Source organism: Papio anubis, chromosome 3 (genome assembly GCF_008728515.1).
Source record: "Papio anubis isolate 15944 chromosome 3, Panubis1.0, whole genome shotgun sequence".
Classification (NCBI taxonomy): Eukaryota; Metazoa; Chordata; class Mammalia; order Primates; family Cercopithecidae; genus Papio; species Papio anubis.
Genome location: NC_044978.1, coordinates 25,913,453 through 25,941,026, shown reverse-complemented (window position 1 = coordinate 25,941,026; position 27,574 = coordinate 25,913,453). Strand labels below are relative to the sequence as shown.

The window sequence follows — 27,574 nt, the reverse complement described above, 5'->3', positions numbered from 1 at the left end:
CCTGCTCTGGGACAGATGGGCGAGCTCCGCTCTTGGGGCCGGAATGCGATGGGCCGGAAGCCTGGAGCGTCTGCCACCCGGGTTCCAAGCCCCAGGCTCGCAGTCAGCTGCAGGCCGAGTTCAGCCTACCGCCGCAAGCTCCCTCCCGCCGTTCCCCACGAGCACGCAGGTGCCGCTGGCCTTTGGGCTAGGGCTTAAAAGCCCAACACGGGCGAAAAAGATGCGGTCTCAGTTGACGGGGACGCTTTAGAGAAACGGACTCGCCTCTCCTGTTCCGGTTGGATCTGCGCCGGCTTCTCAGGCCCCACGTGGGATTCGACCCGGGTGCTCTTGTGAGCTGCTGCTCCTGCGGTCGGTGAGATTACCTGGGTCTAGAGTACGGAGCTGCTCCGTGGCCACGAGGACGTCACCATGGTGGGCCCCCTCCTGCTCCCCCGAACCGCTCGGTTGGTTCCCCGGAAGGATCTTGTTGAGCAGGCACAGAGGGAGGGTGCAGTTTCGAGAACCTAGGAGAGAGGAGGATTCAAAGTGTTTATTTGAGAGAGTGTGCGGGGTAGGGGCGAAGCCTCTGTGAGACGAGTCCCAGGCCCAACGCCTGGACCTTAGAGTTCCGCGTCCGAGTGCTGAAGTGCCCAGATGTCGCCTTGCTCCTCTTTGCCTCGTGCTTAACTTCTCGCTAGTCATTGCCTCCTCGGGGGAAACCCGGCACCTTTCCACTGAAACGCATCGGGGAGTTTGGCGAAACTCCGGAGGTCACTGGCCCCACACCCCTCTGCCCCTCTGGCCTAGGTAGACTCAGTGTGGGCTTAGTCGCCTCTTCCTCGGCGTCCTTTCACCTCCCGTTAGTGACCCATTCCTGCCCTTAATTCCGCCTTTACGCCCGCATTCCCTCCAGAGCTCTGAAGCAGTTTTGTTGTTTTCGTTAAAAATTGAGTAGATACAAAAGAGTGTTTCTAAGACACATTTCAAGTGTAAAGATTAGTAGTTTCAGGAAGTCTCGTTTACCCATTATGTAGTTTTAAGAAATAAAACATAGCCTTTGAAAGCCCTGTGTTACCTTCTTTGAACCTGTAACTTTCAGAACCTTAAGAAGCAAACATTATCTAAGTTTTGTAATTATAATTTCACTGCTTTTCTTTATATTTGTATTCTGAAACAGTATGTTGTTTCTTCTTGCCTGTATTTTACTTAATCGTTGTGTTCTTGAGAATAATTCTTGCATAGAAACAGGCTTTATAAATATTTTTAAATTAATTTGTAATAAAAGCAAAATTTAAAACGTTTATAATCTGGTCAAAGGTTATGATACTGTGCCCACAATGTGACCTCTTTCTTTTCATTTTTTCTCTTTTCATTGTATGCCAGTCATTTTTGTCTTACAGTTTGGGTCTTTCGTTGTTTGTTTCGCGAGTTTTTTGTGCTTTATCTATTTATTTTGATGCACCACTGAGGCATATTTTGTATTTTATTTAGATTGTACACATTTGTGTAAATTCAGTGTTTGCTTGTCACTTTGCTTGTGGAATTTCCAACTCTTTATAGTGTTAGTTTTTTTCCCCTTTTCAGAGTGGAATGTGAAAGCAATTACATCTCATTGTGTTTGAGGGGCTGGGGAGGTTGATTGGTATTTGTAGTTGTCCTTGACTATCAGAGCTTCACCTTTTTATCAGGCTGTATAGTAGAAGTATGTTGCTTTGGCATAGAAGTCAAAAGAGTGGCATATAAACCTGTTTTCATTGGCTCATTTCTGGCTCTGTCATTTTTTTTTGATACAACCTCATTAGTGGTTCTGCTGCATCCTCTTTAAGTACAGCTCAGAATGTGGTCCCAGAGGACAGAGATGGGCACCTGGTTTTCCCTGAGTTGCCATCTTGGCAAAATTACTTAACCTCCCGTCTGTCTAATTGGGATAACAGTAGTACCTACCTCACAGAATTGTTGTGGAAATTAAATGTAAAGTGCTTAGTCTAGTGCCTGGCACTTAGTAAATGTTATTGTTGTTAACTTTAGTTATGTAAATATATAGTAACAGTACAGCTTATAGTTTTCCACCCTTGTTACTTTGCTCATTAATGTTCTCTTATTGTAAATCTTTGCTGGAGCTCAGCAAGTTCATATCTTTTTTATATCAAAATTTACTTTATTATACTTAAAGAATCTTTTCAAATTAATCCATCCCACTCAACACTTCTTTATGCTGCATTAAAAAGGTTTTTAGTGTTTATTATTATTATTATTTTTGAGATGGAGTTTCACTCTTGTTGCCCAGGCTGGATTGCAGTGGCACAATCTCTGCTCATTGCAACTTCTGCCTCATTGCAACTTGCGCCTCCTGGATTCAAGTGATTCTCCTGCCTCAGCCTCCCGAGTAGCTAGGGTTACAGGCGCCAGCCACCACACCCAGCTAATTTTTGTATGTTTAGTAGAGACAGGGTTTCACCACATTGGCCAGGCTGGCCTCGATCTCCTGACCTCAAATGATCTGCCCGCGTTGGCCTCCCAAAGTGCTGGGATTACAGGTGTGGGCCACTGCGCCCAGCCAGGATTTTAGTATTTTTAAGTATGGCTCATACTATACTTAACTAGGCCCTGATTGGTATACTCCTTTTTGTATAAACCTGTCATACAGCTTGTGTGTGCTGCTTTTCCTCCCTAGCTAGACTATATACCGTTGAAAAGTGTGCCATCATCCTCCCAGCATTTATCCATGCACATTACTGTGGGGCATTAACTGTTACTGACTACCTTAATGGTAGAGATTGTGTGTTTTGGAGCCTACATCTATAAATATGAGCTACAACAATAAATCAGCTTAATAAATCTCATAGAGATTATCTGTTAGTGAAAACTTGCTCCTGAAAGTTAGTAAAACTAAAGAAAAACATTAATGGAAATCTACCTAGTATACCAAACTTGTTGAGACAATATTGCTTGTACATGGTTTAAAAAACTAAGAAATGATTGCTCATTAAAATTTTATTAGTTTCATATTAACTGCTATAGTAAAGTGATATGTATTTAGTGGCTTAAAGCAACACATTCATTTCCTGAAACCTCTGGAGGTCAGAAGTCCAAAGATGAGTCTTCACTGAGATAAAATTAAGGTGTTTTTCAGGGCTGTCTTTCTTTAAGGGGCTCTAATGAATTTTTTCCATTTCTTGAGGTCATCTACATTCTTTGGCTCCTTCCCTCCTCAAATCCAGCAGCATAGCATCTTTAAATTTTCCTCTAGAGGGGGTTACATTTTCTCTGACAGTGATCCTCCTGCCTTCCTCTTACACGGACCTTTAGGATTATATTGGGCCCACCTGGATGATTTTCCCCATCTCAAGATCTTAATCAGATCTGCAAGTCCTTTTTGTCATATACGGTAATATATTCCCAGGTTCTGGGGAAATCAGGGCATGGATATCTTTTGGTCGGGGGAGGGCAGAGCATTATTTCATCTGCCACAAAAAGACTTTCTCCAACTCTCTTGCCTAATGCCCTGGTTCTGTTGAGAAACAGCCACTATTAACAGTTTCTTAGCTATTGATTCAGATATTTTATATGTATGTACCAGCATATATGTATGTTCCCTAACCTCTCTTTTTACATAAATGGTATACTAGACACCTTAGTCCCTTGCTTTTTTGTCTTACCTGATCTTACAGATCTATGTAAGTACATATAGATCTACTTCTTGCTTTTTAAATAGTGAACATTCCATTGTTTGCTTCTGTAACTTATTTAACCCGATCTGTGATGGACCTTTAAATTGTGTACACTATTTTGCTGCCACAGACATTGCAGTACTGCTGCATTGATTATTTGTCCTCCCTTTGGTACATGTGTAAGTATGTCTATAGAATAAATTAATAGAATAAATTAATAGAAATAGAATTTCTTGGTCAAAGTTGACCAAGAAATTGACCAAGAAATTCTATTTTTGTCTTGATGGGTACTCTCTTTATTTTTATTTTATGTTATTAAGAAACTGTTTTTAGAGATGGAGTCTCACTCTGTCACCTAGCCTGGCATGTAGTGGCATATTCATAGCTAGCTCACTGCAGCCTCAAACTCTTGGGCTCACACCTCAGTCTCCCCAGTGGCCAAGATTACAGAGGTACACTGCCTCACTTGGCTAATTTTCTAGATTTTTTTGTAGAGACGGTGTCTCACTATGTTGTCCAGGCTGGTCTCAAACTTCTGGCTTCAAATGAGCCACCCATCTTTGCCTCCCAAAAGTGTTGAGATAAGGGCTATGAGCCACTGTGTTTAGCCCTGATGGGTACTATGAAATTGCCTTCCAGAAGACTGTGCTGGCTTGCACCCCCTTGAACTATGAGATTACAAATACACTGACACCTCCACTCATGCAATGTGAATTATTTTTTATCTTTGTTAGTATTACACACTAGTAATTCTATTTCATTGAAGTTTTCATTTTTAAAGTTTTTCCAGCTTTTAAATAACACTTGTTTTTACTCTTCTTGTAAAGAGTGATATACCAAATTTTTTAAAGATTACTATGCTTTTTACAGTTGTCCCTTGGTATCAAGGGATATTAGTTCAGGACACACTCGAATACCCAAATCCATGGATGCTCAGGTCCCTTGTATAAAATGGTGTACTTTTTGCATGTAGTATACTTTAAGTCACACTTAACCATACCTATTACAGTGTAAATGCTGTATAGTGATTATATTGTTTTTTAAATTTGTATTATTTTTATTGTTATATTGTTATTTTTTATTTATTTTTCTGAACATTTCTGTCCTCAGTTGAATACCCAGATGTGAAACCTGGAGGGCCAACTGAATTTATTTACATTTTTTGAGTGCTTGAAATAGTTAATGCTAATCTGAAACTTGAACACAGCAAATGTTACAAATAAATAAGGAGCTCAGTTAAGCTTTTGTGACCTAAAGGATAAATTACTACCAAATGTTATTTTTTGTCTTACTTTGTTACATAATATACACTTTAAGAAATTTTCTTTTTTTGTGTGTGTGACATCTGCTTTATGTTCAGCACTTGGAACCTAGGCTTGCTAAGAAGTCACTATTTTCTAAATCACTACTAAATCTAATCCAAAAGTACATTTGGAGATCACAAAACTGACTTATGAAGGCTTATGAATGAAACATCCTAATTTAAATACTTAAGAAATGTATATAATTTATTTATCCATTCTTTCTCTCTGGTTTTTTTTTTTTTTTTTTTTGAGTGGGAGTCTTGCTCTGTTGCCCAGGCTGGAGTATGGTGGTGCTATCTCAACTCACTGAAACCTCTGCCTGCAACGTTCAAGAGATTCTCCAGCCTCAGCCTCCCGAATAACTGGGATTACAGGCATGCACCACGCCTGGCTAATTTTTGTATTTTTAGTAGAGATGGGATTTCACCATGTTGGCCAGGCTGGTCTTGAACTCTTGACCGCAAGCAATCCGCCTGCCTCAGCTTCCCAAAGTACTGGGATGACAGGCTGGAGCCACCGTGCCCGGCCCCATTATTTATTACTTGATAAGGGTTTTTGAAAGCTGTAGGTCTGTTGGGGTGGTCATGGTGGTTGGTGAATTGACTCAAACAAGACAGTGCCTTCTTTCTTGCTGTATAACTTTGTCAGTGAAAAGAGTGCCTCTGACAGGGACTGGCACAGAGTTTGTGTTCATCTCAGTGTGTAGGTAGTCTACTCGCCTGTTCCTGTTCAGAGCCAGGCCAACAAGAGAGTCTGTTTCTCCCAGGAGCAATTAATTTAGGTAGAAATACAGTAAACCTGTCAAACTGATTTGAGCTACGATCTTGTTTTTCACTTCTTACAAAAGACCCAGAAGGATAAACATGAATATGTGCTAGAATTCCAGTGGCTGTATGCCTGTACCTTGTTATAGAAAAGATAGAAGGCAAATACTATTGCATTTAAGTTGGAAAAACTGATGTATTTTCTGTGTGACCTAGCAAAAGTTTTTCAAAGTGCTTTTGTTTCAAAGTTTTCTTCAGTCAGAAGGAAATTTTAAATGAGGTAAACATTTTTATTTTTATTGTAGAATTGTATCACTAAAATGGATCAGGCCAATCACCTTTATTTCTTTATTGCCTCCCATCTGAATATCCTTGGGAGACTCTACACTTACCTTTATCTCTGGAAAGAACTTGTCCTTCCTTGATAGTTACATCTTTGTTTCATTATGATCCCAAATATGATATTCTGGTCTTTGATAGAAGTCTCACTTAGTGACATATTAATTTCCTATGTTATTATTCCAGGTAGACCTAAATGGGGTTGCATGTGAGAGGAGTTTAAACCACACTACTTCTTCCTTCTTACTACGTTTATTGTCTGCTTTTACAGGAGTAAAACAATTATAATGTGTGACATCGTCTCTTTAAACTCTTCTTTCAAACTTTGGTTGGGCCATTCTTAGTGAAGTTAAAGATAATTAAAACCAGTCTATGTGTCTCTTTCTACAGCTTATTTTAATGCTTCTTTTTTCATATGTTATTTAGGTTTGCTAGTTCTCACCATTTTGCCATTAAAAAATACCAGTATGCAAGGCAATCATTTTTCAACTTGTTGATTTTAGATGTTCATTGTTTTGTTGCGAAAAGTGTTTGATTATCTGTATCCAGAGATATACAGTGATGCAAGTATTTGTTGATATTGGATCAAAATCTGTACTGAACGGTATTATTTCATATTGTCTCTTTTGTTCTGGGAACAAGGAAGATATTTTGATTTGATTTTGTGATTTAAACATTAACTTCCATATTAATTAGGTGGTAGATTTATTTTGTAGCCGGGAAATTGAGAAACGTTTAATAAATTTCTTGATTTTTAAGTTACTTTCTCAGGGAGGCCTTTCCTGACTTCCCAGAGTGAGTCAGGACCCTGTGCTTTCGATCCATTTTCTAGCCAGCACTTACTAAGTTAGCTATTCCTGAGAAAACTACATTGTAAACCCCATGAAGGCAAATTCATGTCAGTTTTTGATCTGGAAGCCTCAGTGCTTTTCCTAGTACATGGTATATTTAGTGTGTGCTCAGTAATTAAAAAAATATATACATAACAAATACTATTGTGAGGTTGAGGTGTAAAGAGTGGCAGTAGAGAATGTGGGAGAAGTAGTTTATTCTGACTAGATGTTAGTAGGTAAGTTTGGAATAACATAAGTTGAGCTAGATGTTAGAATCTAAAATGAAGATAAAATTGAAGTCTGCATTAGATAATTATTAACATATTCTTTTAATGTTAAGGAAAGCACTATCATGAGAAATTTTATAAATTACTTTTATATTTTATACCTCACACTATTTTAAAGAACATACTTCATATTTTTAGTTCATAGTAGCCCATTGTACAGTACAAAGTGGATGCCCAGTAAATGCTCACTGAAGGCAGCATCCCACTTTCTTTTACTCTCAAACTGTGGTTTGCAATCTCAGGACATATTTGCAGTCTCAAATGAGCTGCTATTAAGGAAATAACACAGAAATGTACAGTTAATGCTGGGCAGTGCAGTACGTTATTAGGTGCTGAATAGTAAATGCTACCAAGAGGGAAGGACTACTGAGATATGAAATTATTCTTGGAACCCTTCAAGGAACAGTTGAACTTGACCTTTAAGTGGTCTTTGAAGATTGGGTGGGGTTTAGAAAGACTTATATATGGAACCATTAAAGTCTTCTTGGAAGCACTAATTATTTGTCATTGACACCTGTCATTGCATCATATCTATCTGTTAAAGAAGGAAAATGCTCACTAGTGCATTTCACTACTATCTTTGCAGTGAAGATTCACTGCAAACAAAATGTGTAGATTTGCTTAGTCCATCCCATTTCCATCATGTCACTGGTGTAAAATTGGTACATCATTTACTGTAATTTACAGTCATTCACGGCATAATGACATTTTGGTCATCAGTGGGCCACATATATGATGGTGGTCCCATAAGATTATAATACCGTATTTTCACTTTACCTTTTCTGTTTAGACATGTTTAGATACACAAATACTAACCTTTGTGTTATACTCGCCTACAGTCTCAGTACAGTAACATTCCGGACAGGTTTATAGCCTGGGAGCAATAAGCTGTGCCATAGAGCCTATGTGTGTAGTAGGCTACACCATCTCGGTTTGTGTAAGTACACTTTCTATTTGCATAAAAAGAAAATCACCTACTGACTCATTTCCCAGAAAGTATCCCTGTTAAGTGAGGCATGCCTGTATTTGTATGTTTAAGGGTATATGGTGTTTACAGTATTGCACTATAAGCTTTCTCAGTTGTAGGCATGGGTTTGGTCTTACACTTTAAAAAAAATGTATCTATGTACACTTTGTGTCCCTCAAGTGTGTTTTGTGAAATGATCACTCTTTTATGTCTCTCCTTTCACTGAGTAGTCTAAATGGCATTTCTGTCTCTGGTTGAGCCTAGACTATTGCTCAACTTGATGGTCTTTTAGGCAAAGTTCTTTTTTGCTACTTATTATTTTAACAGGAATATTTAAAGTATATTGCCCCTAAAATGACTCTGCTATATTGTTTTGAATAAACTATTTATGTGTTTTTTTGTTACTTCTAGTTATGAATCCAAAGAACAGACTTTCAGACTAAAATTTTTTAAGCAGTCACTAAAGATTATAGGGAAGAGATACTTTTAATGCAGGTTTTCCGACTGGACTATTTCTGTGGTGCCAGAGCCTTTTTATAGGCGTAGGTATTCAAAGCAGTCTGTTAATTATTTTATGATAGAGTTTTACTTTAGTTTTTCCCTGTTGAAACATTTTTTTCCAAATTTTAATGTATTGAAAAATATGAAAGTGTTTTGAAATATAGTAAATTTTATTGTATATATTTGTGTCTCATTATATATTCATATCCTGCCTTGAGGCAACCTTTTCCTCAAGGTTCCTCAAGAATGCATTATTATAAGGAATCATAACTTACAGTTGAGTCAAAAATAAGTTCATTTCTTTATACCTTCTTTTTTTTTTTTTTTTCTGAGACGAAGTCTCCCTGTGTCGCCCCCGCCCCGGCTGGAGTGCAGTAGCAGGATCTCTGCTCACTGCAAGCTCCGCCTCCCGGGTTCACGCCATTCTCCTGCCTCAGCCTCCGGAGTAGCTGAGACTACAGGCGCCCGCCACCACGCCCGGCTAATTTTTTATATTTTTAGTAGAGATGGGGTTTCACCATGTCAGCCAGGATGGTCTCGATGTCCTGACCTCGTGATCCACCCGCCTCGGCCTCTCAAAGTGCTGGGATTACAGGTGTGAGCCACCGCGCCCGATCCTATACCTTCTTTGTACTAAGTCTTGAAGGTTCTTTAGTCAAGATCATCTAAAGCTATGAGGGCATTTTTCTATTCAAGGGATATCAAACTTTTTTTCCCTAAAGGAAGTTTTTGAGTTTTTAAAGGAAATTTTTTGCAGTTTTGAACATATTGCTGGAACTTCATGGCTATGTATTTTCAGTTTTAGCAGCTTCAGAGAGTTTCTATTTTCTTCCTCGGGATTTTCGTGAATTTTTTTCATATTTTTAAGCATTTTTAAAAAATGATATGTGGGATCAGATCTCTTTTACAGGATGCATCTTTGCTTTCGATTTTTGGTTGTGCATTAGTTATTTATTCCTTTGTAAAAAGTTACCCTAAAATTTAATGGCTTAAACCAGTATTTATGATCTCACTGTTTCTTTGAGTCAGGAATCAGGCATGGCTTACTGGGCTCCTCTCCCTCAAAGTTTCTCACAAGGTTGCAGGTGAAAGTATCAGTTGGGAGTGTGGTTTCAAGGCACAGCTGGGGAGAGTCTACTTCTTTTTGTTGTTTTTGTTTTGTTTTGAGGTAGGGTCTGACCCTGTTGCCCAGACTAGAGTGCAGGGGTGCCATCTACACTCACTGCAGTCTCCACCTCCTGAGTTCAAGCTATCCTCCCACCTCAGCCTCTCGAATAGATGGGATTACAGGCACATGTCACCACACTCAGCTAAGTTTTATATTTTTAGTAGAGATGGGGTCTTGCTATGTTGGCCAGGCTGGTCTTTAACAGGTGATCCCACCTGGCTCGGCCTTCCAAAGTGCTGGGATTATAGGCATGAGCCACCACGCTTGGCTGAGGATCTACCTCTAAGCTTGCTCTTGGTAGGATTGGTAAGATTGTTCTTGGTAGGATTCAGCTCCTCGTGGACTGTTGAACTGCAGGCCTCACTTCTTCACTAGCTGTTGTCTGGAGGCCTCCCTCAGTTATTTGTCATGTGGCCCCTCCATATGGCAGGTCACTACATGACAGCTGGTTTCCATGAGAGGGAGAAAGATGGAAGCCAGAGTTACTTGATAACCTAATCTCAGAATTGACATTTCATTGCTTTTGCTAAATTCTCTTCATTAAAAGTGAGTCAGTAGGTCCAGCCCACATTCAAAGGGAGGGGATTCCGTTAACGGAGGCGTGAGAATCAGGAGGTGGGGTTTATTGGGTCCATCTTAGAGGCAGCCTGCCAAATGTCCTGAAAGGTTTTACTTGATTCATGTTTGCTAGGTTCTTTAATCTCAAAAATTTCTCATTACACCTCCCTTTCTCCTCTGCACCTTCCATGTGAGCAGAGAAATACATAAGAGTACATATACTCTGTTACATGATGGTTCTACTTATTTTCCTATACCTGTAACCAACTTCCAGTGATAACCCTAAGATTCAGATGTGGATATATCTTCTTTTATCAGAAAGTGAGCAGAGCACTCAATGAATGTTGAAAGAATGAATACATTTGTGAATGAGGAATTTGCGGTTATTTTAAATAGTTCTGCCTAGAAAGTTATACAAAGGAAGTAATTTTGAGCTGCATCTTATCAAAGGGCAAGTAAAGTATTTTGCAGGCAGATGTAATAACAAACTCAGTCTCAAGAAGTTATGAAACAGCTTGGTATGTTCCAGAATGGTGAGAAGTTCAGTAAGAATGGGATGAAGAATCTTTTATAGAGGAGCATAGGAAATAGTGGTGGAGAAGCAGGTTGGGGCTAGATTGTTTCTGTGCTAAAGACTTGGGACCTAACTGTGAGCTAGTGGAGCACTTTAAGCAGGGGAGAGGGACTTTACTATGTTAGTGTTTTATGAAGACAGACTCTGTAGCTTTGCTGAAAAAAGGACTAGTGGGGAGAATCTAAAGACCATCCTGATTATGAAAGATTCTGAGGACTGAATTAAGCAATTGGCAGTAGTTTTGAAGAAGATTGTAGAGCCACTTGGCCTTTTTCTGGACTAGGTATGTTGGAGACTGCCAGCTGTCCCCTAATGTATTCTTTCTGTTTTTCTATATGAATGGTTCTTTTTCTCACAGAATAAGGATTATATTACTACTCTCCCTTATGTAACACTGTGAATAAATTTTGGTCAGTGGGATGTGAGCAAAAGGATCTGTGACTTCCCAGGTCACATGCTTAAAAAAAGGGGATGTACCTTCAGATTTTTCTTTTCCTACTTCATACTGGCTTGAGTGTAGACCTGGTATTAGGCTGTAGGTATAGCCTGAGGCTAGTAGACAAAAAAATGGAAGGATCCTGAATCCCTAAGGGCTTTGTGGAACAGAACCTTCAGCTCCTACTTTTAACAATAAAGAACCAAACTTGATCTGGGTTATGCCATTATTTGGGGTTTTTTATTACAGAGAGCCAAATCTGATTCCCAAATCATTATAGGTGGGGTAAGATACAGGATTATGTAGGAATAAAAAAAACCTGAGATGTCTAGTTTGGAGGACCTAATGAATTGTGATCTGATTAACTGGCATAGAGCTTCAGCGGGAAAATGATACGTTTTCCCTTTTGGATATACTAATTCTGAGATGGCTTCTATTATTTTCTGTATTCCTAATTTGTACAGGCAATGAGCCCAACTTTGATTTTACATGATTCATTGCCCGCTTTGTTCCATGTAAAACATCTACAGTCAAATCTCTACTAGTAATCCAAGTCCCTTCTACCCCCTTAATTTTCTTAACTGTAACATTTCTGGCTGTGAGTCTCCTCACTATATGTATTCCCTGTATCTTCTTTGAAGATGGAATATGTTGTTGAAGAGCTGAGTTTATTGACTCCTTCTGTGCCTTTCTTCTGTCATTGGAGAGCACCTCTGAATATATCATTTCTGTCATTACCATGGCAACAGATTATTAGAATTACTTAATCAATCTGGCTTATCTCCTGATTTTTCTTGTAATGTTTTTGGCTTACTGTATTTCTGTCATATTACTGTTTTTGAAATTTATTTGTAAAGAAGATTTTTGTGACTGGAGGCACTTACATATCTGACTATATGTGTCATGTGTTTTCTTACATTTTAGCCTAAAGCACCAAAGGGAAAAAGTGCAGGACGGGAAAAAAAAGTCATCCATCCATATAGTAGAAAAGCAGCTCAAATTACGAGAGAGGCCCACAAACAAGAAAAAAAGGAAAAGTAAGTATCTTTTCATCATTTGTATTACTCATTGTTAAAAAGCCCCTTTATACATTTATCTTTCTTTTTTTTTTTTTTTTTTTTTTTTTGAGAGGGAGTTTCCTTTTTTTCCCCAGGCTGGAGTGCAGTGGCGCGATCTCGGCTCACTGCAAGCTCCGCCCCCCGGGTTCACGCCATTCTCCCGCCTCAGCCTCCCAAGTAGCTGGGACTACAGGCGCCCGCTACCGCGCCCGGCTAGTTTTTTGTATTTTTAGTAGAGACGGGGTTTCACCATGTTAGCCAGGATAGTCTCGATCTCCTGACCTTGTGATCCACCCGCCTCGGCCTCCCAAAGTGCTGGGATTACAGGCTTGAGCCACCGCGCCCGGCCACATTTATCTTTCAAACGTGTCCTTTCGCAATATTGTCTCCCTTTCATAAGTATTTATTGAATGTGTTCTGTATGCAGAGGGTAAAACTGAACGAGGACTCTACTCTTTTAGAGCTTACCTAAAACAGAGAAGTAATTTACGTAGCAGTAGGTGATGAGTGCCATGTAAAATTTAAAAAGTTATGAGATGGAGAGTGAGGGAGAAGTTCTGTTTTACATGGGATAGTCATGGAAGCCTTCTCTGAAGAAGTTATGTTTGAACAGAGTTGAAAAATGTGAGGTCTATATATAAGGCATATAGGTTAAAGTGTCCATGAGACATATAAGAGGAGGTATGGAATGGATAGTTAGATATATTTAGTCTAGTATTCAGAGAATAGGTTAGGGGTATTGACACAAATGTGGTAGCGATCAGCATCCATGTGGGATTTCAAGCCATGAGATTGGATAAGATCAGTTCACCTAAGGAGTAACTGTTGACAGGGAAGAGAAGTGAGCCAATTACTGAGTCCAGTGGCACTCTACCGTTTAGGGGTTAGGAAAAGAAGGAGCATTCCACAAGTGAGACTGAGAAGGAAGAAAAGAAGGCTGTTTCTGAGATTCCTTAAAATGAAGTGAAGTTCAAATAAAAATCATCATTTTGACTATTTTAGAATAGCCTTGCCATTTTCATGAATGTTAGATACATTTGCATACTAGATAATGGAAACCAGTATATTTTTAAATGTTGATTCTTTGCTTAAGATAAGCCTTATATAGTAAAGGTTAGCTGTTTCACAGTGATTTGACTAGAAGGAATTAAGTGTTATGATAGCAGAGTCAAATTTTCTTTATTTTCTGGGGGGGTAGTTTTTTGTTTGTTTGTTTGTTTAACAAATATTTACTATGATGATAGCAGTTTTGCTTTAGCACAGTAGTTTTCAAACTTCAGCTATTTGTGCATCACTTTTATGATTTTTACTGTATCTTTTTAACATGATTTATTAGTACTGTGATTTTACAGTTTCTGCAATCATATATATCAGTATTTTGCAAACTTAAGTACATGAAATACATCTGTAGAGCGTATTAAAACTGTTTGTTCCAATCCCTAGAACTTTCTATTCTGAAGGTTTGAGTTTCTGGCTTAAGGGTTTCCATTTCCAACAAGTCTCCAGGTAATGCTGGTGCTGTTGCTGCTGGTTTAGGGACCACACTGTGAGAATCACTAACCTATACTATTATTTATTTTCCCTTAAATACCATTTTTTTAAAAAGGAGATTTTTTTCTCTCTTAAAGTCAAGTAGGTACTATTACCTGCTGTAAATGGTCTGAGTCTGAGACATGACTTTTGTATATGTTTGGTGAAAAGATCTGGTGAAGGTTGGAAGACTGGTAAAATAAACCCATACTTTTGTCCTTAATGTAAAGTGAAAGGATCAAAATAAAATGGAGAGGGGGGAAGTAACTTGCTTACCATTTTATTAAAGATTGTTTAATTCTGTGTCTATGAACTGCTTACCTTACATACAGTACCAGTGATATAATGTGCAATATTTTAGCAAGTAACTGCTTTAGAATATGATTAAGTACTTGGTTCACTGTCATTGTGACCGTGAGCCTAGAATGTTTGTATGTTGTCAAGTATATTCAGCATGTTGTGTATTGATTTACAGAATTAGCATTATAGAAAAATTGTGGAAGAATAAAACAGAACAACATGCTCATCTCATATATATATTGTCCTAAGAAAATTCTGTTTATTGGCCAAGATTTTTCTTTTAGTAATGCAAAGTAGAAAAACATCAGTTAATTTTTCTGCTTGGACAGTGTTCTAAACAGATCGGATTTTTTCCCTTTTTAAAATTTATTTTCAAAAAGTCACTCTCTTAATAGTGAGTGGCTCTAGAACCAAATACACAATTTTAATAGTACTTAACATTATTTATGTTATGAAATCATAGGCTTAGGCCACCATAAATGTCAGTTTTTTGAGTAGCAGCATCAGTAACCACGAGTGGGAATGTGGTCACAAAAGGCATGTTGAAATGCTGTTGATTCCCTGTCCCATTTCAAAAGATGATTGGTGACAGGATACCCAGATGGTCGGGACAACTTTAAGCAAGGTGATTGAAGAAGGTACCAACAAGACAACTTGAAGTTGGGTACCTGTGGCTTCTTAGAAATGAATAGCAGTTACCAGATGTTGTTTTAGTAACTGTGCTGCGTAAGAAATTCTGCTACAATTTTGCAGCTTAAAACAAACACAGTTTCTGGATTAGGTAGGAATCCCATTGCCACTTAACTGGATGTTTCTGACTCAGCGTCTTTCACAAGGCTGCAGCTAAGCTGTTGTCTGGGACTGCATTCATCTCAGAGCCTGCTAGGGAGAAGTTCTGCTTCCAAGCTTCCTCACATGGCTGTTGGCAGACCTCAGAAAAGATACTGTAGGAGTGGATAACAATGCTAGAGTAAAAGTTCAAGCATATTCTTTATCTTCAACATTTGAAAAGCTCTGATTTAGGACTGTATGACAGGAGCTAGGATGGTTTGAAGACTAGCACATTCTGAACAATAAACAATTTACAAGCAGCAAGTGGCTCTTTGATATGATGTGATTTTTGTTTTATGATTTTTCAGTATAGCAACATTTTGGCAAATAATTCTAGATAGCAAATGAAAATGACTCCTAATGAAAGATTAACAAAGGAAACTAAGCATGATGGGTAAGAATCTCAGAAACAACTACCTTTGAGAATTAATCTTACTGAGTCTTGAAAAATCATGTTTACACATTGTCTTAAGAATTTTTTCATATTTACATGCAAGTATCATTTTAAATCTCAAATCTCTACTTTTCTTCATTGCAACTGATACCACTGTAAGTTCAGGTTCCCACTGAGTCCATTCAGAATTATTGCAACTTGACTTCTAACTAGATTCTTCCCTCCAGCCTTATTTAAAAGCAGCAAATTCCTCTCAGAAGCATTCTCCAACTTTTTATGAAGTGTTCTTTGTTTTTTAAAATCGACTTTGAGGTATAATTCATATATAATAAAGCAAACACATTTTAAGTGTAGTTTTTGGGTTTTGACAATTGTATACATTGGCGTAGCCACCCTGATCAGTATATAGTACAATTTCATCTTCCTAGAAAATTCCCTTGTGCATCTTCCCAGTCAGTCCTCACCCTCTACCCCTAGCCTCAGACAGCCACTAATTTGCTCTTTATTTTGATAGGTGAGATTTATCTTTCTAATGTTTAGTATAAATGGAATCACGCTGTATGTGGTCTTTTGTGCCAGTGTCTTTCACATAGCATAATGTTTGTGATACTTATCCATGTCATTGTATGTATTAGTTGTTCTTTCCTTTTATTGGGAATATTATTCCATCCTCAGGCAATTTATTTATATCCATTCACTGGATATGCAACTTGTTCATCCATTCACTGTCTATGTTCGTTTGGATATATTTTAGATTTCGGCTATTATCAGGGGTCTGCAAGCTAAGGCATTAGCCACCTGTTACTATGAAAAGTTTTGTTGGAAAAATCAATGCTGGTTCTTTCTGTGTTTTCTATAGCTGCGTTCATGCTGTGGTGGCAGAGCTGAGTAATTGTGACAGGTACACGGCCCCCAAAGCCTAAAATGTGACTACTTGACCGTTGAAGAAAATATTTGTCAACCTCTGCTATTAGGAATAAAGTTCATTCCTGTAGAACATTCATGTACAGGTGTTTGTCTGGACATATGTTTTCATTTTTCTTTTACTTCCTAGAACTGTAGTTGTTGGGTAGATGTTTGAGTTTATAAGAAATTCAGTTTATAAAACGTTTGGTTAACATACTTAAGATGTTTGCTTAAGTATATGAGAAATTGGGTTTATAAGAATTGCTGGATCATATAATGTATTTTTAAGTATATACGAAATTACTTTTCTCAAAGTGATAGTACCATTTTACATTTTCACCACTGGAGTATGAGTTCTATTTGCTATATATCCTCTCTAACATGTTATATTGCAGGGTTTTTTTTGTTGTTGTTGTTATTGTTGTTCTCTCTTTAATTTTAAGCAATCTAGTAGGTGTGCAGTGGTATTTCAGTGTGGTTTTAATTTTCATTTCTTGATAACTAATGATGGTGAGCATCATTTTAGGTTCTTTTTGGTCATTTGTGTTTTCTTGATGGAGAATCTGTCCAAATCTTTTGCCTTTTTGGTACTGGGTTATCTGTTAAGTAGTAAGGACTGTTTATATATTCTAGATACAAGTCCTTTGTTATTTGTGTTATGGATATTTTCTCCTATTCTGTAACTTACAAATTTTATATAGAAAAGGTTTTGGCCTGGTATTGTGGCTTATCCTTGTAATCCCAGTGATTTGAGAGGCCAAGGTGGGAGGATTGCTTGAGGCCAGGAATTTGAGACGAGCCTGGGTGACATAGTGAGACTCTGTCTCTACAAAATAAAAGTAAAAAAAAGAAGAAATTAGCCAGGCATGGTGGTGTATAACAATAGTCCTAACTACTTGGGAGGCTGAGGCAGGATGATTGCTTGAGCCCAGGAGTTTGAGGCTGCGGTGAACAATGATAGTGCTACTGCCCGAGCTACACAGTGAGGCCCTGTCTCTAAAAATAAGAAGAAGAACAAAAGATTTCATTTTATTTCTCCAGTTTTCTAGTTGAGTAAAATGGGAGGATAAATCTGGTTTGCTTACTTCTTTGTGGATAAAAGCCATGTATACTTCCTGCTTTATACTAAGCCTTCTCTCATGGCTAACATTTTTCTTTTACCATTCCTGTAGTCCCTATCCTTTTTATTTATTTTTATTTTTATTTATTTGTTTATTTTTTAATCCTGAAAAACTTCTCTGCATGTTCAGGTCTCAGCTTAAAGTTTACTTCTCTGGAAAACCTTCCCAAATCCTAAAACATGTGGTAGGTGCTTTTTAAATATGCTTTTATAGCTCTGTATGCTTCTCTGTGTTTTTATTGCCCTTAGATTGTAAGGTTTTTTAGGACAGGGACAGTGGATTTTTTGTTCATGGCTGTATCCCTTGGGGCTATCAGAAACTAAAGTCTGGCAAAGACTTGGTATCCAGAGGTCTGCTGAATGAATAAGTCTTTAGAATATCAGTAATAGGAGGCATATATTACCTATACACTCACTTTCTGAGAATAAATGAAATTTTCGTTTGTTGTAATTCTTTTCAAATACATTGAAAGTAACCATTCTGTTTTGTTCTTATTGAAGTTTAAAAGATGATAGTAGGGCCTTTTAGTCTTAGTGGCAGCACTCAGTCTTCCAGAAGGTTCACATTACTCTTGTGCTCAAGTATTCTGCATATTACAGAACCCATCTGAACGTTCATAATTCAGAAAAGCTTTCAGTTGTGTTTTCAAAACCAGCTTGTTCTATAGGCTTCCTTTAGACATTGAGGTGCTTAAAAAACATTTCTGATAAAAATTTTATTCTGGTGATTCAAAAGAGAAGCATGGTATTTAATGTTTCTATTAACAAAATTATTTTCAAATTTGTAAAGAATGATCTTTTAATTAGAGTTCTTTAGGCAGTTTTTCTTTTTGTTGTTATTGTCAGAGTTTTAAAACTTGCTTTGGAAATTTTCTAACACATATTTATATACCTTTCCTTCAAAGATTGAAGAATGAAAAGGCCTTGCGTCTCAACCTTATTGGTAAGTGGGTTTACTTATTTGAAACTCTGGCTAGAGTATAGGGCATTTCTGCCCTATACTTATTTTTGTTTTTACTCTTTTAGTGAAATACTGTTTTTATCGGAGTGAATTTGATCAGACTTGATCTAAACAAAGCAAATCAGTCATTAAACTTTTGGAATAAACAGTGTTAATGATTTCTAGCTCAGTTTTCCAGAAACTGTTAGTTTATATTTATCTACCTACCTATCTGTCTACACATACATTCATATCCATCTGTCCATCTATCTGAAGTTTAACTCTACCTCCCTAACCATTAGAATTATGAAGGATTATGGCCTAGGTAGAAACAACAATTCTTGTTTATTTAATGATGTAGACGTACACATCTTCAGTTTGTATCTCAGTGTCATGTCACTGTTTTTTTGGTCAGATTGATTGCTAATCATTTGTTACTCACAAGTCTGAGATTTAAATACTGACTGTTAGGCTTTTTGTATTAAAATGAAAGGTATTTGAACCCCCATCAGTGCTTCATCAGGTAACAGAATAGTATTTTTAAATGGGATCTCAGTATACTGGGCAAAGTGATTTTTTTTGATCTGTAATCTTGAGAAATCTCACTGAAAGTGACCCTGATGGTCAGGTTTACTCATAAGGATGAATTTTGTTGGCTCTTTGGTAATATATATCAATTACTCTACACAATACCTGGTAGCTCTTGTGTGCTTAATGTAGGTGCTAGCTTTGGGGCCCTGGACAGGTCATTTAACATCTCTCATCCACAAATGGGGGTAATAATAGTACTAATTCTCATGTGATTATAAAGCTGTTTACATAGTGCCTACAGCTTATTAAATACTCAGGAAATATCATTCTCATCATTAATGGAGTTCTCATTATTTATGACAAGCTATCCTTTGCTTTTAAATACTTAGAAGTTCAGGCTTGAGTAAATAATTACTTTCCTTTTTTGCATCCATATTGGATAAGAAATCTATACAGAAGAGCATCCATCTCACTCCTCTCTCTTCTCTAAATTGAAATCTGACAGTTTAATTTGTGACAGATTGGTTTAATTAGCTTTGAGCCCAAACAAGGGTTTATGTTTAACATTGACATAAATTTTGGTTCTGTTTTAAACACATTAATATTGAGAATGATAATGAATATTTACTTGCTTAAATGATGACTTGTGGGGTAAACTGTCTTGGTACTTATTGTTTATAGGTGAAAAACTGCAATGGTTTCAAAACCATCTTGATCCCCAAAAGAACAGATATTCAAAGAAAGATGCTTGTCAACTAATTGAAAGGTAAACACTGGGCATATTATGAGCAAAGGGTCAGAAAAGGCAATTCTCCAGCCTGTTTCTTTAAGACACAGAGCTCTGTTATGGATTTTCAGGAGAGCAAATGGGCTTTGTTATCAGGAAGACTTTGGATTCATTTCCTGTCTTAGTCACTATAGGAGGTTCGTAACCTATTTGGGTCTCAGAGTGGTAGTTAGGCCACTTTCTTGGGATCAGGATGGGCTTCCTGAAGAAGTGTCATCTAAACTGGCAACTGAAAAGTGGGGTTAGCAGATCGAGGCAAGGTAGTTTGAAGAACCCCTAGCCAGAAAGAAGAGTAAAATGCCCAGAAGTGAGAATAAAGATAACATATTTAGTGATCTGCCAGACATTTAATATGACTAAAATAAATTCAAGGAGGGAAGTGTGGCAGGTACAATAAGTGATAACTAGCTCATGAAAGACCTCAGATGTCAGTCTAAAAGTTGGGACCTTATCCAAGGACATTAGGAACCATAGGAGGCTTTTACAGCAAGCAGCTGAAATAATCCTACTTAACATTAGAAAGGGCACTTTGAGAATGAAGAAAACAGACTGAGAGGTTCATGACTCTGGCCAGGAAACCGTTGAAAGGTTGATGTAACAATCTAGGCAAGAAATGATGGTGGCCTTGACTTGGCTCATAGCATGATAAAGAGAAGTAAAAGATTCCAAAGATATTAAGAAGGTAGAAGTGTCAGTGTTTAGTGAAAACTTAGGATGTGTAATAAAAGGGATAGAGAGCAGTCAAGGAAGTAATCAGATTCCTTGTCTGGAGAACTATTTCCTTGGATAGGGAACCCAGGAGATGAAGGGGGTTTAGTGGGGGGTAGGTGGGGACAGGGTGATGGCAAGTTCAGTTTTGATGTGCTAACGGTGAAGCCACTAGGGGACATCCAGATGGAGATGGTGGTTGAATGTGAGGGTCTGCAGTTTGATAGAAGGCTGCGATTTGGTCACTGAAGTTAAAGAAATGGTCGTGTTATCCAGGGAATGGGTAAAAGAGGTTTGAGGACCTGAGGAACTTAGAGAAACATAAACATTTAAAGGCCACACGAAGGCTGGATACTTAGTTTTCCGTTAAGTCATATAAGCCCAATACATAGACTTTGTATGTAACACAAATCATTTTCTTATTTTTCAGGTACTTGAATCGATTCAGCAGTGAGCTGGAGCAGATTGAGTTACATAACAGTATCAGGGACAGGCAGGGGAGGCGGCACTGTTCCCGGGAGACCGTCATCAAGCAGACCATGGAGCGGGAGCGACAGCAGTATGAAGGATATGGCCTTGGTGTGCTCACTGATTTTTTAGTTTGCTTTTACATGACATAGCAGTATCAATTTGTGATTGATTTCAAAGGTTTATTTTAGCTCTTGTTTATTTCGTTTGATTTTCTTTCTTTGATGTCTTTTTCTTTGTGAGGGTTTAGAAAAAATTTGGATTCTTTTTTTTTTTCCTCTACATTCCCAACAAAACTACCAAGTTTGTGACAGTGACATCATGTCTTTTTACTGTGATAGTAATATTGATTACTTTCACATTTATCTTATCAACCCTAACTTGTCTCCAGAACTCCAGATTTGCAGTATCACATATGGATTTCTCAAGCTCTCTACTTGCATATCTTTTGGGCATCTCAGACTTGACATGTCATGAAACAAAGGCCAGCTTTTCTCCTAAAACTTGCAGGTTTCTTATTCCTGTCAGTGGCATCACCACCTGCCCAGTTACTCAGATCAGAAACACTTTCATAGTCCACATCCAGCCCTTCAGCAAAGTGTTTAGAATCTGATGACTTTGATGACTACTACCACCTCCCACTTCCTTGGTTCAGGCCATTATCATCTCACCTGTACCATGGTAATAGCCTCCCAGTTGCTCTCCGTGCCTCCACTCTTCCCCGCTAAAGTCTGTTCAACATGTAGCAGCCAGATGAGTTGGCAGTATTTATCAGAGCACATCCAAAGTAAACCATTTGTTGGTGATACAGCTAGAACTGAAACTCAGATCTGCTATGCTGCTGTGCTTTTCCCAGAATCAGGGGATGGGTCTGGTGAACAGACTCTGATGAGTTTGCAGGTGTCAATTTCCCTGTAGGGAAATTGTCACCAAATTCTGTTTTGATAAGATTTTGAGAAGACTAGATATAACCATCCCCTCTCCCCTCCTCATGTGATGTAACTATTTCTGATTCATTAAGGTTCCTTTAAAAACTTTTTTTGTGCTTATTTATACCTTTTAACACCTAGCCTCTCATACCGTTATTCTCTGAAACTATTGTAAAAGTCAATATACAGTTGTAGCAAACATGCTTATTTTATCTTCTTTATTACTTGATACTGCATTTCATTTAACATTGTATTGAATTGGCCAGATATTTGCGGCAGCCTTCCAATTTTTGTTGTTCATGCCTCTTGTATTTCACCAATTTAAGTGTGATCATGCATATTGGGTTATGATGAACTTTTGAAATATGGTAAGGAACTACCATATACCTGGTTTTTATTAAAAATGGGTTTAATGGCTCACGCCTGTAATCCCAGCACTTTGGGAGGCCGAGGCGGGCGGATCACAAGGTCAGGAGATCGAGACCACGGTGAAACTCCGTCTCTACTAAAAATACAAAAAATTAGCTGGGCGTGGTGACGGGCACCTGTAGTCCCAGCTACTCAGGAGGCTGAGGCAGGAGAATAGCGTGAACTCGGGAGGCGGAGCTTGCAGTGAGCCGAGATCACGCCACTGCACTCCAGCCTAGGCGACAGAGCGAGACTCTGTCTCAAAAAGAAAAAAAATGGGTTTAAGTTTTATTGAACTTCTTTAAGCAAAATTTCTTTTTTTAATTTAAAACAGTATTTTTTTCACATTTGGAAAAGTGTGATTTTTTTTAAACATTAATTCTTGCATTCCTGAGATAAATTCTACCTTGTGAAGGTAGATTATATGTTTGAAAACATGGTACTTTTCACCAAGAAAAAATATACAACCTGTCATATTATTTTAGTGAATTGATAGTTATACTTTGCCAGGTACCTTTTATTGTTAAAAAAGGACAGGGTTTATTTTGTTAATAGCTTTGTTTTATTTCATGGATTTTATGCTAGAATTTATCATTTAATAGGATTTTTCTTAAGTCATCTTCAACTAACCCCGTTTGCAAATTTTTCATGTTAATTGCAGCAATACTTTGAAATTTTGTTTTCTTTTGGATATTCTTGCTAAAAATTATTATTTGTTGTATATAAAATTATGTGATTTAGAAAACATTGCCTCATGGAGATAAATTATCTTTTCCAGAGATTCCTGACATCCTAAATGCAAGTAATCTGAAAACGTTCAGGTGAGTCTGTCTTGTATTGTTCCCTTGAAGCTGTGTGTAAAGTACTTGACAGTTGAACTTTCTTCCTAGGAGTCTAGACGGTAAAACTAAAAGAAAATCAGGAGTTTCTTTTAACCTTTTCTTTTTTATCAGACCAAGTAAGAATTTTCTGAAGTTGGGCTTACAAACAGTTGATCTGCACCGACCAGATAGTGACCTGGTGTGCTTTTTGTTTTACGAAAATGGTTTAAGATACATTGTTATAGTACCTCAAAGTATGTGATCTCACTATTCCTCCCCAGTTCTTATTTTCTTAGAAAAAGAAATAGCAGCAACAGATGTGATGGCTCAGAGTCACATCCCAAGGCTGTTCTGTAGCAGCCTCTTTTGCAGAGAAGATGGTTATAGGAATGACTCCAGGGAACTGGTTAAGTCATCAAGACCCGCTTTGTCCAGTGGTTTCTAGTTGTACTCTTTTGTAAACTGGGAAACTACTGAGTAGGATTTCAGTTTTGTAGGTTTTTTTTTTTCTTTTTTCAACTTTGATTTTAAATTCAGAGGTACATGTGCAAGTTTGTTACAAAGGCATATTGTATAATGTTGAGGATTGGAGTAAGAATGAATCCATTACCCAGGTAGTGAGCATAGCACCCAGTACGTGGTGTTTTTACCTCTTACCCCTTTCGCTCCCTTCGTTTGTATTCCCCAGTGTCTATTGTTCCCTTGTTTATGACCTTGTGTACCCAGTATTTAGCTCCTACTTATAAGTGAGAACATGTAGTATTTGGTTTTGTGTTTCTGTGTTAGTTCACTTAGGATAATCTGTAAAAATCCTAGAAGAAAACCTAGTAAATACCCTTCTTGATAGCACCCTGGACAAAGAATTTATGGCTAAGTCCTCAAGCAATTGCAATAAAAACAAAGATTGACAAATGGGACCTAATTTCTGCATAGCAGGAGAAACTGTCAAGGGAATAAACAACCTATAGAATGGGAGAAAATATTCTCAAATTGTTTGCATTCAACAAAGTTCTAATATCTGAAATCTATAAGAAGCAAATGAATCAACAAGGAGTTTTTTAGTTTGTAAACATAGATTCTGTTTTATTAATCATTTTGGTCTTAACTAGACCATGTCAAAGGGTCTTATATTTAATGCTAATTGAAATTAGGTAAATTTAAATCCAGTCATTGTCTATACTTTTGAATTCGTTGAAACTAAATTAGCTTTAATAGAATTCATCTATCATGTTTAAGGTGCAGTTCACTTTTGAGCCTATGTATAGCATGTATTTACAATTTAAGTATATGGAGTTTAAGATTCTTTTTATACATTAATTTTATTTTGAGTGTAATCTTAAATATATAAATATGCTCTTTATTTCTAAAACAACATATCTTCTACCTCCTCCAAAGAGAGAAACAAGAAAAGAGATGAGTATAGCCTTCTAGTTAGAGTTCAGTTCCCAAAACAATATTCACATTACTTCTAAAGTAATTAATAAAATACTGAGGTTGAAAAACTGAAAATTCTCCATTATAAGAGTAACAGTTGATTACTGAAACTTAACTGGGATGTACTTGTGTGTGTGAAAAGGACCTCTTCTGACTGTATTTTGGAGATTTGTCAGGTATGATACAGTTCCTACTTTTGATTGCAATTCTTGATCTGGGTAGCCTGAGAGAAGGAGATACTCAGGTTAGAGAGGATGAAAGAATAGAAGAGCTTTCTAGTAATTTGCGCCTAATATTTTCCTTTAATGCTTTTGAAGTTTTGAATATGTAGGATCCTTAGAGTTTCGAAAATTTATTATCTCCTGTTTTTCCACATTAACTCTTACCAACACTCTGTACCCCCCCCCCTCTTTTTTTTTCACTTTTTGTCTAGGGAATGGGACTTTGATCTGAAGAAATTACCGAACATTAAAATGAGAAAAATTGGCGCTAATGATGCAATTCCCAAGAAGTGCAAGAGGAAAACTATTATAACTGTAGACCAAGATTTAGGGGAATTGGAACTAAACGATGAATCAAGTGATTCAGATGAGGAAATGACTGCAGTGGCCTAATTGTCTTCACTTGAATTGAAAATAAATAATTTGAGAGCTTCAAATTATATTCATTGATTATGGTACCTAATTGTCAAGATACAAGATTTTGATACTGACATTCTCTTATATAATGAGAGTTTCATTTGCAGTTTCAAAAATGGTGTTACGATATTTATTTTAAAATGAAGACTGCTTTTCATTTACATTAAGTTGTTAAAATAGATAGATGTGATCTGCAGAAGTTGTTTAATCTTTTTCATCTGAATTTCGGGCCGGGAGGGAGCAATATAACTAAGGACAAAAAATGTTTTGTTTTTCTTGTGTATTTATGACCACCTACTTTTATGTTTTGTGAAATGGACAGTAACCTGTTTCCTAAAAGATTCCTGTGGGTACTTTTTGAGTTGTGATAATAGCAAAATTGCCTTTCAGTAATAATATCACACTAATGCTTCTTTTAAACATTAAACGTATTTTCCTTTTTTACAAAATAAGGGAAAGTGTGATAAGAAGTTTGTCTACACTGCCGGATTATAGATTATTATTTTTCTTTTGAACCAGAGTTAAATGGTAAAAGAAAAAAAAATCAGTGATGATTGTTGTGTTGATCTCCCACAATTAATTTATCTTTTGACAAAGGGGATAAAGAGTTTCAGTTTACCTCCTTTTAATTGTATATTATTTTTTGCTTTTTTATTGTGAAAAGTGATAGGTTTTATTTGTGGAGAGAGAATTAAAGATTAGAGAGCCAGTGATTTTAATTATGCTACTTTTTCTTAGAGATAAGTTGACATATAATTCAGTATTTTCAGTGTCATGAAAAACATGAATGTTGTACAATTTTCTTCCTCAAAAAACTTGTTAAATGCAAGTATCCTTGGTATGTTTTTAAAAGAGCACAATGCAGGTGTATTTGAGTATTTTCAAGAGAAGAATAAAAACATTAATGCTGTATTAGGTTAACCAGATATCAACTAAGCCTTGTTAACAGTTAAAGTATTATAACTACTTTTTTTACTTCTGAAAATTAAAAATAAAATTTATTTCTGCAATTTCACTTCTTACAGTCCTAATTATTTTTTTTAGTGATGTAACTTATGTTGATTAGTTAGTAATCTGTGTAAAAGTATGTTTTTAGGATTACATGAGTAGTTAATGTCTCTTTAATCATTGAAAAGTTTCCTCCTCTCTTGCTTTTGGCTCATAGTCTTAAAATGGTTGTAAAAACTGAGTCATAAGTTGCATTAAAGAGAATAAGAACTGCTTTATCTGGACTGACACTTAAAAGTCCCTACTGTTAGATGAATAACTTGTGAAAAATGACAGATTGTCCTCCTCCTTAAACATTTGTTTCTAGTTTCCCCTGTGTTGTCAAAGCAAAGATTACAATTAACAAGCTACACTGCTGGGAAACTAGGATAGGTAAGTATTCGTTGAATGAATACATTTACCATTTAGGACCATAATAATCATGTCACTCCTAGTTGGATCAAAGCAGCCTCAGAGATAACTTGTCTTTAGAGTGATGCTTAAGATGTCCTTACTCCTTGCCTGTTGAACATGTTCTTTCTGGGGTGATAACTTATGCTCCTTTCATCTAGACCACTTTTAAGTCAGTGGCATCTTTCTGTAAGACAACGTCTACAGTTCATGGCCATGGAACAAAGTAAAGGTAACTTATTTTTGTAAACTAGGGACTGGCAAACTTTTTCTTTATAAAAGACCAGAAAGTAAATATTTAATATATTAGGCATTATAGGCCAAATGTAGTTTCTGTTGCATTTTCGTGTACATATGCGTGTTGTTTGCTGCCTTTTAAAAATATAAAAACCGGCTGGGTGCGGTGGCTCATGCCTGCAATCCCAGCACTTTGGGAGGCCGAGGTAGGTGGATCACTTGAGGTCAGGAATTTGAGACCAGCCTGGCCAACATGGTGAAACCCCATCTCTACTAAAACTATAAAAATTTGCCGGGTGTGGTAGCACACTGTTATCCCAGCTACTGGGGAGGCTGAGGCGGGAGAATTGCTTGAAGCCGGGAGTCAGAGGCTGCAGTGAGCTGAGATTGTGCCACTGCACTCCAACCTGGGTGACAGAGTGAGACCCTGTCTCAAAAAATAAATAAGTAAATAAGTAAAATAATAATAATATAAAAACCATTCTTAGTTAATGGCCATACAAAATAGGCCGGGGGATTGACTTGCTTGTCATAATTAGCTGACCCCTTGTCTAAACCAATGAACTGAACTTCCATGGACATAAGTTAGTGATACATTTCCAAGTTCAGAGCAGCTGACTCACATCTGTGGTCTTTTCCCCTAATATCCTAGTTGCTTCCTTGCCATGATTACTGACAGAGGTGTCCCTTTAGGACCTTGCTTACCTCAAATAGAAGCTTTTTCTATTCTTATTTTCCGTGTGCTTCAGGGG

The 27,574-nt window shown here is 37.3% G+C and overlaps 1 protein-coding gene across 2 annotated transcripts; it reads left to right on the top strand.

The window, feature by feature from the left end:
- TMA16 (translation machinery associated 16 homolog) lies at positions 1–26,202 on the top strand. 2 transcript variants are annotated; one of them, XM_017959166.3, is made up of 8 exons: positions 1–414; positions 8,020–8,117; positions 12,309–12,421; positions 18,429–18,466; positions 19,676–19,760; positions 20,920–21,068; positions 23,073–23,115; positions 24,983–26,202. In XM_017959166.3, exons 2-8 carry the CDS (start codon positions 8,085–8,087, stop codon positions 25,161–25,163), a joined length of 642 nt encoding a protein of 213 aa, XP_017814655.2. In that variant the 5' UTR covers positions 1–414; positions 8,020–8,084; the 3' UTR covers positions 25,164–26,202. The 2 variants fall into 2 exon arrangements, with proteins under 2 accessions (XP_017814655.2, XP_003899381.2); XM_003899332.4 differs by lacking the exon at positions 8,020–8,117 and having other exon boundaries at positions 13–414.
- Positions 26,203–27,574: the final 1,372 nt, after the last annotated feature.